Source organism: Ovis canadensis, chromosome 3 (assembly GCF_042477335.2).
Source record: "Ovis canadensis isolate MfBH-ARS-UI-01 breed Bighorn chromosome 3, ARS-UI_OviCan_v2, whole genome shotgun sequence".
Lineage (NCBI taxonomy): Eukaryota > Metazoa > Chordata > Mammalia > Artiodactyla > Bovidae > Ovis > Ovis canadensis.
This window is the reverse complement of record NC_091247.1, coordinates 69,572,729-69,588,513: the sequence shown is the minus strand read 5'-3', so window position 1 is coordinate 69,588,513 and position 15,785 is coordinate 69,572,729. Positions and strand designations below refer to the sequence as shown.

The 15,785-nt window shown below is 47.6% G+C and overlaps 1 protein-coding gene across 5 annotated transcripts in view; it reads left to right on the top strand.

Moving 5' to 3' along the window:
* Window positions 1-15,785, top strand: part of SPTBN1 (spectrin beta, non-erythrocytic 1) — a 209,918-nt gene that overhangs the window by 138,980 nt on the left and 55,153 nt on the right. For all 5 annotated transcript variants that reach the window (XM_069583334.1, XM_069583331.1, XM_069583333.1 and 2 more), the window contains 2 exons: window positions 3,478-3,629; window positions 14,580-14,753. In XM_069583334.1, the coding sequence (XP_069439435.1) occupies window positions 3,478-3,629; window positions 14,580-14,753 (326 nt within the window). The remainder of the gene's footprint in view (window positions 1-3,477; window positions 3,630-14,579; window positions 14,754-15,785) is intronic.

The window sequence follows — 15,785 nt, the reverse complement described above, 5'->3', positions numbered from 1 at the left end:
TGTAAGCCCAGAGGTCTAAACCAGGATTTCTCAACCCAGCTCAGGCACCGCTGTCATTTGGGGCTGGATAGTTCCTTGTTGCAGGGTCTGCCGTGTGCCCTGGAGGATGTTTAACAGCATCTCTTACCTTCCACCCACTCGATTCCCGACATCACCTTATGTGCTCTGAGGAGCAGAGTGGCCCCCAGTTGAGGACCACTGGTCTAAATAAGCAGATCAAGTGGAGCTTATAAGGGCTCCCTTTTCCAGAGCTGCTCCTACTTGTAGAACTAGAAGTAGGCGCTCTTTTTCTCTGGTGCTCCAGCTGCCTCCTTACTTAGCTCAGGCCCAGCGAAAGCAGTTTGAAGTGGGGAACATGCCTCTGAACTGTCTTCCGTTGTCTGCCTCTAGGGCCCCCAGCTCCTCCTTGGGCAGGCGTCTGGCCAGATCTGCCCCGGCCTTGCTGGGTTGGGAGTGCAGGGGTGATGTCATTGTGCCTTCCTGGGAAGGGCAGAACAAAGGATGGAGTCCCCAAAGACAGCAGGCCTCATCCTCAGCTGGCCTGCTGGGGAGATTTCCCCCCCCCCTTTCCCTCCTTCCGGCTTCAGAAGTGTCTGTTTTTCACCAAGTACTCCATTGTAAGAGGACACGCTAAGCCAGCCCGGCTCTGTGTCTCTCGGCTGAGCCCATTTCCTTCCCCTCGTGTGTCGTAAGGGCGTTGGTTCTGGACCAGTCCCTGGATGGAATCTTCCATGCCTTTTCCAGTGAGTGGTGCAAGCCTGAGGAACTTGAACCCTCTGGTTTTTCTAGCATGCTCACGCCACGCAGAGCTTGCTCTTGAGGCTGGAGGCAGAGGAGAGGGCGAGATGTGGGAGAGAGGGCTGCAGAGCAAGTTCTCCTTTTTGTTTAGATTTGGTCTTGAACTGATCTTTCTCCTCTTCTTTTCCCACTTCTTCCTGGAGGTCCTGAGGACCACAGCCACCCTGGAGAGCCTTCCCCTCACAGAGCCTCACTCTCTTTCCGCTCAGCTCCCTCTGTTCCATCCCCCTGTGACCTCATTGTTTGCATCTTCCCAAGGACGAGGGTTGGGGTTGGGCTCTGACTCCTCAGGACAGGGTGCTGTAGGGATGGTTGACTGTCTCTGGAAGGAGATCCTCGGAGTCTCCTCGTAAAGGAACCTCTCCATTCAGAACCTGAAAGAAGCCGGAGGTGTTTCTATAAGATGAGGTTCACCTGAAGGAGTGACAGTTGGCTGGGGACACATGTGGTATTGTTTATTTAGGAATAACTTTATTCAAGCAGTTTTTCATTTCCATCTTGTTCCCATGAGAGGCTGGGTGTGGTAGTGGAACCCCAGACCCTTTAATTACAGCCTAGGATACCATCAAGAGCTTTATTAAAGACATTTCCAACCATGTAGCACATAAAAGATATATAATTTAGAAAGAAATTAGCTGACCCTGAACACCTCTGAACCACAAGTCACTCTCCATCTGTGGCATGCCCCTAGGGGAAGCCTCATGTGTCTGTGTGCTCTGCTCTGGACCTGCTCTTGCAGAACAGCCAACCTAAGGCCAAAAACTGCAGCTCCCATGTCTCTGTTGTAAAGATACCAGCCATCAGGATGATTATGTGATTAATAATGCATGGGGGCTTTTCTCTGCCACCGATCATGATGTTACTGGCGCAGCTCCTTTTTCACTCTCCACTCTGGCCCTCACTGCCTTTTTCCTTGTTCCCTCAGTCCTGCCCTCTTTGATCTTTTGTCTGTTTTCAGTAGGCCTTTGTTGTGGGGGAAGGCCCTCTTTTCCTCTGGTGGGCTGTTCTCTCAGGGGAGGTTGGGGCCAGGCGAGCTGTTGGCTGTGCAGGTGGGCAGCTGTCTTGGAAGGTGCCCCAGTGGCCTCACCTGCCTGGTTGGCAGCAATAAAGGCTTATCTCTTGTCTCTGTCTCAGATGGTAAAGAATAGGCCTGCAGTGCAAAAGACCCAGGCTTAATCCCTCGGTCAGGAAGATCCCCTGGAGAAGGAAATGGCAACCCACGCCAGTATTCTTGCCTGGAGAATCCCGTGGACAGAGGAGCCTGGTGGGCTATAGTCCACGGGGTCGCAAAGAGTTGGACACGACTGAGTGATTCACACAGACTTGTCTCTGTCTAGCTTCCTCCCTGTGATGGTTGGAGGCCTTAGCAGAACCTTCCAGGCAGATATTCCCAGGGCCCCCTGGCCATCCTGGGAACCCAGAACACGTAGGCCGCCAAGTACACACCTCATCAGCAAGGCTGCTTTTCACTTGTCACTCAGTAATGCAGAAATACCTAAAACGTTGCTGGGGTCTCCTCCCTTTCTTGTAGTTTTTTCTTGGTGGGCTTGGGCCTCACACGGGAAAGAGGAAGTCTTGGGTCCTTTCAGGACAAATTCATGCTGATGGCGGTGGGGTGAGTATGTGATTAAAGGATAGCTTGGTAGAGAACAGTTAGAGTTTGAGTTGGTGGGCCCAGGCACACTCTGTGGCTCTCTGCTGAGCTTGGTAGAGTACAGTCAAGGAGTTTGAATTGGTGGCCTGGGCACACTCTATAGCTCTCCATTGAAGATCTGTAATGGCCTGCATTTAAAACACTCTGCAGAGCAAAGAAATGGGAAGCCTGTTTGTATGGGGTATGAAGGGCCTGTTCTAGGCAGTTGGGTCTAGAGCTTCTGGCTTTGGCTTGGACAGACTGGCCGCCGAGGCTTGAAAAGCTTAATCCTGTTTCCTTCATGATTTAGATGTACAACTACCCCACTTTAGACTGTAAACCAGCAGTGGCCTTTTCCACGAACACTCGAAGCTTGGAAATGATGGTCGTCCACTCACTCTACGGAAGGGGACACTGAGCCCAGGGTCTCAGCACATATTTGACACAGTCTCCTCAGGCCCATGCCCTGCTCTCCCCAGGCTCAGCCAGCGCTCCTGGTACTCTGCCACGTTGCCCACCATTTTCTCTGTTGTTCACTGAACATCCAGCTAAGCAGGCGAAAGGGTCATAGCAGATCAAGGTCACGGGCGAGTTTGTCTTGTCTGGTGATGCCTGATCCCTCGTACACGAGGGACGCAGTTGCTGGCCGTCTGCTGAGCCTTTCTGCCCTGTGTCCCTCGGCACACTGTGCGCTCCTCCTGCACTTGCCTTTAGAGGAGTGACCACTGTGATACACACGTTAGGAGCTTCACCAGCCAAGCATTGTGCTGTCGGGCAGGGCTGCGCACCGTGGCCGTCCATGTCCTGCTGCCTCCTCAGCAGAGGGGGGGGAATGAAGTGCGTGCAAGCGAGGGATGCTCTGCTGGCGGCTGTGCTTAGGCGCTCAGACAGTCGAGGGCTGTCCAGTTCTTCTGTTCCCGAGTTGTTGACTTTGAGGTTCATTACCGTTGAGCTTTGCTCTTCTTCCTTTGGCGGGCATCTCCTGCCCCTCACCCACCACCCCCAGGCTGTGATTGATGGTAAAGCAAGTTCTCCTCTGCTTACAGATGAACGTGAAGCTGTGCAAAAGAAGACCTTCACCAAGTGGGTCAACTCCCACCTTGCCCGGGTGTCCTGCCGGATCACAGATCTGTACACTGACCTTCGGGATGGACGGATGCTCATCAAGCTACTGGAGGTCCTCTCTGGAGAGAGGCTGGTAAGGGGGGATGGGGGGTGGCGGCGGTGAAGCGTCCTGTACCATAGGTGGAGAAATGTTTTTGAAAAATCAAGTCTGGGCTTGTCTCTTACAGATTTATGCGGTTAATGACTGATACTTGTGAGGCGCAGAGGCTTGATGAGTGTGATGAGCACAGTGGGGAAAGCTCCAGGGTAGTGTTCGGAATCTGGATGATTTTCTTGGACTGTAATGAAGTGGCCTCGTTCTGGATATTGGCAAAGTTACTGTCTTTGGTCAGAAAGATCCTGCCTGGTGTCCCCTGTTAAACAGCATGATGCTGGAAATTTAAGGACCAGTCTTAGGCGCTGGCTTCCGGGATGAATCTGTATCCCTTGAGATCATGGAATAATTCTGAACATGCGTCTTAGTGATTCTCTGGAAAATCTGAGATGCCATTTTAAGGTAGCAGGAACTGAGTTCAGTAGTCTCTGGTGTTTTTTTGTTTCTTCCACGCATACTTTTTATTCTGGGCTGGAAGGAGAGGCTGATGTTTTGTCTCCTTGGAAACATGGAGCTTCTCATGAACTCACTCAGCCTTTTTGGGCAGAGGAGTTGTCAGCCTATTGTGAAAATGTTCTCCCCATTCTGTTTCCCCAGAGCTCCCACCACTGTCTCCGATATGACTTTTGTTTGTGAACCTTAGACCCAAGAATCTTAATGTAGTCATTGTAACTGGCCCAACAGGTTTTGTCTGGCCTCGGTGTAGAGATGGATGCCGTCTTCTACCAGAGCATAGACAGTTCCATAGGTGGCGGTGGGGCCAAGCCAAAGGCTGACGCCCAGGGATCAAGCCCACATCTGTAGTGACATCACCAGGAAAATATGATGCTGGTGGTTGGCAGGGCTGCCAGAAGGCCTTATTTTTAACTTGATCTCCACCCTGCAACTTGACAGCCGCAGTGGGTCTGTATGCAGGCCAACCCACACACCTCTAACTATAGGCAGAGGTTGTCCCCTGTCCTAACATTATCCCACAGACAGAATTGCCTCTTTGAGCCCGGGTAGTAATGGTCAGGCTTCTGTCTCCCGACCCCTCCGTTCAGGAACAGGGTCTCCAAAAGAGAGCAAAGCCCCGTCTCTTCTCCAGCACCTCTGGTCCACGTTCTTTGTTCCTGAGCATGCACGTCTTGCTGCCTCATTTTCTTTAAGAGGTTATGGGTCAAACTGGACAAGCCAAACAGACAAAGGAGGCTCCTGCCTCCGTGGCCGAGATGCCTCCTTGAAAGCAGTCTGTGAGGTGGGAGTGGGGGCAGTGGGTTCACACGGGGAGGGCTGGTCATTTAGTGCATTTTGGTTTGTTTTTTGACAGTCTAGACCAGAAATATTGTGATATGTACCTTTAAATACAATTTTTGTAACCAGACTTTCTCACCAACACTACCCCCTCCCCCTATTTTTCCCTCTTAATGTTTAACCGAGTGTAATTGTCTGTTGATTTGGGGTGGGGGGAATGATGTTTTGAAAGTAGCTAAAAAAATCATTAAAGGTTATGTGAAAATTAGTTTGAACATTTATTTTTGTCCCAGTACGGTCTCATGGGGAGCAAATGGTTCACCCTGGAAGGCCTGTAGTTCTTTTATACCAAAAAGATTGTTGTCTGTGATAATGTCCACATAATAAATGGGGTCAAGCCTATTGCCCTTCATTCTGAACAGGGCAACAAAAATATGAGAAGAAAAAAGCAGCCAACAAAGCATAATTCTTGGTTGTTTGTAGAAACCTCCCACTCCTGTCTTTATTTGCTGCCAGCAGGATATATATTTTCTTTTTTTTCTTTGGCAGTGACCTAGAGGCCTGGGAGAGCAGGGGTGAAGGAACACAAGGGGGCTGCTGTCTGCGTCCCCTCAGGCAGTCAGGGGCAGAGGTTGTCTTTAGCAGTGCCTTGCCACTTCGTAAAACCCCAAGTGCCTTGGCTTGTTTTACTGTCCATTCCTCCCAGCCAACTCTGGCTGTCGGTTGGGGAGTCTGATCAGTCTTCTTATTCCAAAAGTGAGGATACCATGGGGAGTTCCCTGGTGGTCCAGGTGGCAGGACTCTGAGCTCTCACTAACGAGAGCCCTGGTTCCATCCCTGGTCAGGGAGCTGAGATCCTACAGATTGTACCACAAGGCCAAAAAAAAAAAAAAAAAAGAATGTTAAAAAAAATAAAAAGTCAGGACACCATAGATAGGCTTTCCTAGTGGCTCAGGTGACACAGAATCTGCCAGCATGCAGGAGACCCAGGTTTGATCCCTTGGTTGGGGAGATCTTCTGGAGAAGGGCATGGCAACCCTCTCTAGTTTTCTTGCCAAGAGAAGTCCATGGATAGAGGATCCTGGCAGGCTATAGTCCATGGGATCAGGAAAGAGTCAGACATGACTGAGTGACTAACACCATTGAAAGAGCGAGCTACAGCTCTTATTCATTTGTACTGGAGATTTTTGGCTCTTTTGGCCCTGTGGCTTATCTGATTCATGGAGTCTTCTGGAAAAGACACAAACCACACTCTGCTGTTGGCCACAGATGCTGCCAGGGACTCGCGTGAGAGATGCTCCCCAAGGAAGAGAAGATTCATCTGTGAGGGCTTGCCCCAAACGATTCTTGAATCTACAGATTCCAAAATGAGCACTATTGCTAGAACTTCCAGGCCTAGGTAAATTAATGTCCACAGATAAATGTGTGTCATCAGATAACATTCAGTCAGCTCTGGGCTTTCTGCACCAGTGATCCAAATCCCTGGGCTACACAAACATTTGCAGTCCACCTGCAGCTGTGTCTCCGGCGGCATTTCAGCACAAGCACGCACCAACAACTTGGCAGCATGTAGGAGATAGATGTTTGAGGGACTGGAGTATCTAAATTTATTTTATTAGCAGATTCTTGGAGCCAGCTCATCCTTCTTCACAGAGGAAGTTTTTCTGGATTTTTTTACCGCACAAAGTTCAAAAAAACAGATTCGCTTAATGACCCCACCCTGCATTTCGACTTAATAAAATCTGGATTAGATACGAGCAGGTTTGGGGTTCAGTGTTGGAGTTATCAAGACACTTGATTCTTAAGTACTGTGGGACATGAGAAGGCAGGAATCTCCCCCACCCACCCCTAGTCCTGACTTGGGTTGGCTCCATGTTGCTGTCTTTGCCCCAAGTTGTGTTAGCTCATGGGGAAGTGAGGAATCTCTGAGGCTGAGCCCGGAAGCTGCTGCAGACTGGAATTGGGTTGATGACAAAACCATTCCTTTCCAGTGTGTTACTCTGAAATTACCATGGACTATAACTTCATAAATATCTGATTTTAAAGTTCCATAAAGATTATAGACCACCCCTTACATATATACAATGGAATACTACTTATCCCATTATAAAGGATGAAATAATGCCGTTTGCAGCAACATGGATGGACCCGGAGAGTGTCATACTGAGTGAAGTAAGTCAGACAGAAAAGTAGAAATATTGTATGACATCCCTTATTTAAGGAATCTAAAAGGAAATGGTACAAGTGAACTTAGAAAATAGAAAGAGACTTCACAGACTTAGAAAACGAACTTATGGTTGTCAGGGAGAAGGGACAGTTAGGGAGTTTGGAATGGACATGTACACACTGCTGTATTCTAAATGGATAACCAACAAGGACCTACTGTATAGCACATGGAACTCTGCTCAGTGTTATGTGGCAGCCTGGATGGGAGGGGTGTTTGGGGGAGAATGGATACATGGGTAGGTATGGCTGAGTCCCTTCACTGTTCACCTGAAACTATCACAGCATTGTTTATCAGCTGTACCCTAATGCAAAACAAAAAGTTAAAATATAAAGAAGGCCCCCCCAAAAGAAGATAGACAGCCTTTGACTTTGGCGTCAACTGACCAGATAGACGTGGTGAGCACAGAACCTGTGCTGGTCACTTTGTCATTAGTTGCAAGTCCCAAAGCCAGAATAGAAATGGGACTTGAAGGGTTAGGGTTCTGTGACCCACTGATATTTGGAAGGAGTGAGGCCTCTGGACTTTGGGACTTAAGTAGAGCCCACAGGTCCTCATCCAAGTTAGAAGCTGGCCTGTGCCCCCTTCCCTCTGTGGGCCTCAGCGTGAAGAATGGTTCTGTGTGAGATGGTTTCCTGCCTTGCTCCTGCCAGACTGAGCCCTCTCCTCTGATCGAGAGGACAAGGTTTTCTGAACACCTCTACTCTCCCCCAGCTCCCACCGTTACCAATAACAGGTATCACTGATTTCTGCTTGCCTGTTGTTTTCCTAGTATTCTGTCTTCTTCTTCTGTTAATCAATCTCAAACAAAAACAGGATTTTTTTTTAAACCACCGTTAATTCCAAAACAGGCTGAACTAGGTGGAGAAGATAGACTTACCATGAGATTTACTAAGCCTTAAATAAATCCCATGTTGAACTACCCTGAGTGCATTTTATATAAAACCTTTGTTAGGAGAACCGTGCTGGCATGTATTGTTGTAGAGATAGGATTTTATGGACTGGCCACAGAACCTGCCTGTTTTTTATATCTCTTCTGAGGGAGAATTTGCTTTTGTTCTAAACAACCAGCCAGAGAAGAATGTCCCTGTTAAATTCAGGTCTAATTGCACAGATACGAAAAATGAATTAATAGTTACAGGTAATAATAATACCATGTGATAAAGAGCTGAATGAATGGCCCCAAAGCACTAGAGTTCAGAAGAGGAAGTGGGCCTTCTGGATGGAGTGTCAAGAAACCCTACCTGGTGGATGGGGTTGCAACCGGATTCAAGAGGACAGGCTCAGGTGAGGATGGCCGTAGAATAGAGGGGTTGTGTGTCAGCGTGAGGAAGAGTGAAGAGAGCACTTGGGGTGGCCATCAGGAGGAAACTGGTGTAGGAAGAGCATCCTGGCTAAATTGGAGTTTGCTTTCAGAAGGAGTGATGACAGTCAGTCACTTTCAGTGTTTGCTGTCACACGCATAATCTGTTTAATTCTCACAGTCTGATGAAGTGGACTTTAGAGAAGAAGCAGTATCGCCACTGAGGAATATAACTTAGATTCCAGCCACTCTCCTGTATTTTAGGCCCCTCCTTTCTCATTGAGCCCTACTGAAAGAGAAGATTGTCTTGGGGAGTGGGTCCCCACCAGGAACAAAATGGGCAGGAATTAATGAGATGTGGTATGTTGCTTCCCCTTTAATTTTAGTTGGGCAAGAATCATTTTATACTATTCTTAAAACTCAAGAGCGTGATGTGTAGGGAGGTGTTTGGGGACTTAATGTGAAATAAGTTTGACTGTTGTATCAGAGGAGATTTTGGAATTAGTGTTTCCATCCTCCTCTCTGTATTAAGTAGAGGCACGCATGTGTGGGTAGCAAACATTGATTTTTGATTAAAAGGCAAAGACATAAGCAAGTGTCCGTCACTCTGGCACACTGTTACCTGAAGTGTCTTTTTGTCTATTTCTTCTTCACCTAAATGAGAGATGAGCAGGCACTTTAGAATTTACCTCGTGTGCTCGTGAGTCCTTCACCCTCCAGCTCAGACTGTGTTTTATAGCTGGAAGAGACTAGGGGCCCGGAAGCTAGAGCCCTTGATTTCACAGATGCTGTAACAGAGTAAGCACCCAGCAAAGCCATCCAGCTGGTGTTCGGCAGTCAGCTTCTCCTAGCTCCCAGGATGGCCTTCTGTCCCCCTGCAGCCCTGGAGATTGCTCCAGGTGGCTTCAAGGTGGCTTTGGACACACAGGGAGAAAAGTCAGAGGGAGCGGGGCTTAGCAGGGTGGAAGAGTGGCCCACCTTCCTGGGTCCTCCCAAAATCCCCTGCCAGGAGTCCTCCTTCAGGTCATCCTCCTCTATTCAGGGAGGCTAAAAATAGCTCCAGGAAACGTTTGCTTTGTCTTTCCCATCTCTAGGCTCTGACAAAAACCCTGCCATTGTAATCACTCTACCATTCTGCAAACCCGGATGTCCCACAGCGTGTAACTGGTCTAAACTCAAGGCTGAGTCCACCATGGACCTGGAGGGGCCATCCAGCTCCCTTTTCCCTTTCTAAGGCGAATTTGCCCAGGACCACCCCACTTCTCAGGGATGGGGCTTGAACTGGCTGCTCTACTAAGCAGTTAAAATTACCTTGTCAGTTGCTGGAGGTTGGTTACTTAGCCCTGTCATTCCCACTCCTTTGGAGCTGGAAAGATGATGGGTCTGGAGGTGGCTCAGATGGGTTGGAGTTGTGGTTGATAGAGATTTGGGACCAGAAGGGACTAAGGAAGGGAAACAGGAAACGTTACCACAAAGCAGAGGAACACGGCCCTGGTGTGGAAGAGCAGGAACCCTTGTTAGGATTTAAAGGAGGAGCCATAAATACAGGCATTTCCTCAGAGGAACCCAGGCCTGCAGAGCACCCCCCCTTTGTTTGAGTTGCACGCGAGTCTGGTGTTGATCCTCGACTCCACATTCATGGCATCTCAAACTGCCCCATCAGAAAGGACAGCAGAGGGCAGAAATGCGCATATTGCCGTGGGAACGGACCTTAGTCACACTGGGAATTTGACAATAATTAATGGAGACAAGACAGGGAAGGTTCCTCTTCTTGGCAGAAAGAGCCACTCTTGGGGCAAGGCTTCAGAAAGTGTTTATTACTGAGAGAGCCACCCCGCCCCTGGATCCTTTGTGTTTAGTTTTCTCCATTGTTATCTCTTCTTTTGAGAAGGTGGAAATTGAATAAAATAAAAATAGCTCTTCTGAAAAAAAAAAAAAAAAGGAAAACTGCCAGATGGGGACCCGAGCCTCGTTATTTCCTTTCACATACTAATGTGTTTGTACCACACTTGGTTCCCGGTGTAGCCTGAAGGGGGCACGTTATGGAATCCCAGCTCAGCACTCCAGCCAGCCATGCCATCACCTCACCCCTCTAAACAGATGTGTTCTCATCTGTACAATGACAAGAATAATAATTATTATTACTATGTAGTGTTAGTGTGAAGATTAAATGTGATAAGATAGAAACCGCCTAACAGGTTAACACAGTTGCCCAGAAAATGGCAGCTAAGAATTCTTAGATATTGAGAGCTTTGCTGTTTTCATGACCTAATATATGTTTCTGCGTGTAGGTCTGTGCAATCATTAACCCTTCTAAAATTAATTCCCTGTGATGATTCTCCCTAAACCTTCCGGAATACCATTTAAAGTATTAAAACTCTTCAGAGACCTTCTCTGAACACGTCTTAGGAGTTGCTATTCTTGAGTTTTAGTCTTAATTCCTACCCCTCCCCCTTGTGACACCAGTATATCATCTAACCTTGCCACATCTGGTTTGTTCTTTTGGCTTAAAGGAGATTGATGTGCCACTGAAGCTGAGTGACTTTCAATTAAGATGAAACGTGGGAAAGTGTTTGAAAAACATGGAGAGAGGTGTAGTGAGGCGATGAAGCAACTTTCACTGCCTAACAGTTAACCTAGCTTGAATTACTAGCTGCACAGCATAATAGTAATATTTAAGCTATCTCTGTAAATCATGCTTTCTAACCTTGTTTCCTAATACACTTTGAATTGCAGAGGTCTTACTATATCTAGACGCCCCAAGTGTCGAGATTTGGGTGTCTTCACATCCTTGCCCCTCCCTCCTTCCATCTCCTCTTCCCTCCAGATGCCAACTAGTCATAAGTTTTCTCTACCACCATTTCCTTTTATTCCTGTGCAGAGTACCATTTAGGGTGTCAGGATTAGAAGAGTAATATCATTACCACTGTTTGGGGGCACATTCCATTCTGGTATTAAATTTGTGTTCCAATTGACATGTATCAACTTCTTGGCTCTCAGTGGGAGAGTTCTATCTAGACCCTGAACATTTCCTGTTTGTCTACAGAGAAGTGTGTTATTTCTAAACAATTTGAAATTCAGGTGGGGCATGCTCCCCGCCACCAACAACTTTAAGAAGAATTGTTGGGAGGAAAATCCTTGAGGTGCCTCTGTTTGTAGATACATTTTGTGGGTTTGAGAACACCGTAATGATTAGTTTACCATTTCATTTATGGAGCAGCTCTTTAAGATTATTACTGATATTATCCTCATGTTAGAGGTAGAAGTTGAGAAACAAGGCGCCAATTTGCTAGAAAGTGGAGAAACTGTAACTTAAACTGTGGATATTTTAACAATAGCAGCAGCATCTATACTGAATTGCCCAGCAGAAGCATATTCATGGATTTGGTTTGTTAGTGTTTGATGTTTTAAAAGATGTAATGGCCAGGAGCAGTAGGAAAATTAAAAATAAAACAACTTTAGAGAGAGAAAAGCAGTATATCAACCCCTGACCAAATCTTGGTTTGATTTTTGTAAGAATTGCAAAAAAATAAAACCTAAGTGGGGTGAGGGGACTCCTGAAAGTTTTCCATTTCCTCTGACTTTTGGAAATGGGTGAGGTTTGTTTTTTTAACTACCTGAAGAAGTCTAATCATTTACCCAACCGAAGGGGTTTCTCTGCCATTTTTATTTCAGTTCCTTCCCTTGTGTTCCATGCAGTAGTGTTTCTGATGACTGGTGTTAACTGGAACTTGCATTTGGGTCAGGGTGAACCACCCTCAGCCCCAACCTGGCATGGCCAGTCAGCATCAGTGTGGGGTCCCTGCCACTTGACGATGGGCTTTTCCAACCTGCAGGAAAGCATTTGGACCCCTCCCATACTTCCCCCTCCCAGACCCCTGCACCCCATATTCATATGGAAATGAACATGCAGTCCACTGGGATGTTGTAGGAGAGAACAGAGGCTTGAGAGGTCTCCTGTGTGTTTGAGGTTGTTTTTCAAGATCACGTCAAAAAGAACTGTAGTTATGCCTGGAACAGCCTGGGAAGGTCCTGACAGCCCCCAACCTATTTCGTGTCTCGCTGCTCAGATTCTGTCAGATGACAGAACTAAAACAGTTTGGTAGAGAGTTTGATGTCCTTTATTCAAGGGGACACAGTCCATGGGTGGGGCAGTGCTGCCTCACAAGCAGTGGTGGAGCTCTCTTCCCAAGGGAGCAACCCTTGTATGTTCAGGCTCCTTGACAGGTGTTTCTTTCCGGTACAGGCTGACTTAAGTTTGTGATGTGGGAGACCTCTGTTTTGGGAGTCCTGATCCTGGTGGCTCAGACCCTAAAGAATCTGCCTGCAATGTGGGATCTTTGGGTTGGTAAAATCCCCTGGAGGAGGGCATGGCAACCCACTCCAGTCTTCTTGCCTGATGAATCACATGGACAGAGGAACCTGGTGGGCTGCAGTCCATGGGGTCACAAAGTCAGACAATGGCTGAGCAATGAACACTTTCTCTTGACTTCTTACACAAGTTAACTTTACAAATGCTAATTCCACCCACACTGTTTTTCTCACAATGAGTTAGGATGCAGCCTTTTCTGGCCAGTCAGAGGCGGACTTGGGAGACTGTCTGCCACCATTAGCACGACATTTGCATCCTTGCCACTCTGCAACTCCAGGCCCAACCTCCACTGTGTGGTCATGGGCTCGCTGGTCAGGGCACAGGCCGTGAAGAGGAAGAGGCCTCAGAACAGCCCTGAGAATGCCAGGAGCCCTCCCCCAGAATTCACACTCTTTCTTGGAGGCAGTGAGTCCACACCCCTCGACTTTGGTCCAGTTTCTGCAGGAACCTCACTTGTCCACCTTGACAGGAGGAGAACAGGGGGTCACTGTAGGAACCTTAGATGGAGTCCACCCCCTTTTATGGACATTTTCGATCAGACCTTTTTCTTACCTCGCCAGATTACTCGATTTTGCTGTAACATTGTCAGGTGACCTAACGTGAATCACAGATCCTAGCATTCCTGACATTCCTGGAGTGTAAGTTGTGAGTATAAAGCATCATCCATGCTCCCAAGCCAGTAGTTGGGTTAAAAGTAATAACAGTACATGTGTAGTAACAGCAAAAATGTAAGATATGTGATGAGTTCCTGAACCCTGTGGTCCAGACCATAAATGTGTAGGTTTGGGGGGAAGGGAGGCATCCTAATGACAGTTAAGTGCTTGGAAATGACTTCTAGCAGGAAAGATGTGCCTTGACCTGAACCTCAAAAGGTGGGTGGGGTATGATGCGATGTCTCAGGAGAGAGGATGGCAGCCAGATCGGGTACATCTCTGGGCCAGGATGGGTGTGTGCAACCTGGTGGCCCCTTTGTGGGCTTGTGAGATCACCTCAGCTCGAGGTGATCTCACCTCGGGAGTGATGGGTGAAAAGAAGGGTAGGAAGGGTGGAGCCAGGCAGTGGAAGCGTGAGCTTGCTCTAGACACACAGGAGGTGATAGTGACCCATTGAAGCTTTTTGAGTATGTATCTTTATCTATTGTTTTGTTTATTTAAAATGTTCACCTTGAAAGGGCCTTTTTAAAATTTTAGTATAACTAAATGAAAGGAACAGACATTTTGGGGTATTCCAATTAGACCACTGTTGTGTTTTCTTTCCTTTATCTTTTCAGCAAGTTGCACCCTTTTACTCAACCCCCTCTCTCATCCTCACAAACCACCACTTGAAAATTCTCCTGATTGTATAGCATGTCCTCCCTTTCTCATTTTGAGCCAGCTTTAGGAAACAACCCAAACCAGCAGGTGGCAAACCTATTTTTACATTTAAAGCAGCGAGAAAATCCTCAGTCGTGTTCTGCCATGCATCTGCAAAAATTCCATGGACGGCAGTGGTAGCTATGAAATTCTCTGTGAAAACTGGGCTCCTTCTTCTCTGAACTTCCAGCTTCCATGCTCACGTAAATTATGTCGCTTCCATGATAAAACAAACCTCTGAAGAGTGATCGGTTACCATCCCTTAAGGAAACTTTCTCTTTTAAGGCTGTTAGATAAATACTGAATGAACATGTTTTTTTAACCTTTTGGTGTGGGTTGGAGAGCGCTGCGTGAATGGGCCCATGTGAACTCTCTGGGCTGTAGCTCTGAGCTGATTTCTGCCCGCCTGGATGATCTGTTTCTACCTTCTGCTCTTCTGTTTTAGCCTAAACCCACCAAGGGACGAATGCGCATCCACTGTCTGGAGAATGTGGACAAGGCCCTTCAGTTCCTGAAGGAGCAGAGAGTCCATCTTGAGAACATGGGGTCCCACGACATCGTGGATGGAAACCATCGGCTGACCCTCGGCCTCATCTGGACCATCATCCTGCGCTTCCAGGTAAGGGACTCGGCCTGGCCACTAGGCCTCCCTGCCGAGTGTGAGCATCCCTGCAAAACTGGGCTCCCCTTCCAAGGGGACCAGAAGGACCAGGTTGAAATGGCATCTCAGAGTCAGGTGTGCTGCACATCACGTTCGGCTGCCCTCGGCATGTGGCAGCTGCCATCTCCTCCCTCAGTTTTGCTGCTCCTGAAAGTCTCCACTCTCTTGGCAGTTAAGGGGGTTTCTGAGCCTAGTCTCAGCCCACCACTGGTGTCTGCTACTCAGCTTTCAGGAGCAGAGGTGTAAAGATGTGGTCAACGCTAGGTTACTACCAGTATACTAACTGAACTTTGACAGATCGTGGCATGCATCGCAGAATATTTTAGGCGAAGCTGCATAGGATCGTGACATCTGTGTGGGCTGTTTTCACCTTCTCATTCTCCTTCGGGTCTAAGGAAGCAGTTTTCAGGGGAGTGTGCAGAAGCCTTATGCTTGTTTGAATTGACAATTTTGTGGGTTTGTTATACCCAGAGGTAAGATTATAAGTATAGAAACACTCTCAAGGTCATTCTGTCAATTTGCTTCACTTTGTGAGGGGAGGGAAGAGCCTTGCAAGGATCACAAGGCCAGTTAGGGCTGCCACCCTTGCTTCTGACCCCTAAGGAGAAAGCTCAGCCTTTCCTGTCTGTGCGGCAGCTCCATTCTGATGACTGGTTCTTTCTCCAGGCTGTTGCTTCATGCTTCTCCTTTTCAATTAAAAACTGAAATGCAGGAAACGCTTCTTACCTAGCATCAGGTTACTTCGCAAACAAAAGTCCTAACAGTTCTCTCTCCTTGGAGGCTGTTTTCTGTGTTTTCCCTCTTTGTTAAGCCCCTCTGATGAAGCTTGATTGATTTTTTTCTCCCCTAGGTAAATAAAAAGCTCACCAACAAAGAGCCACAACAGAAATCATATTATATACCTCCCTTTATATTCTTACTAAAATGCTGAAATCACCCTCTAACCCGTTGCTTTCCTTCTCGCTTCCCTTGGGATTGGGCTCTAGCTTA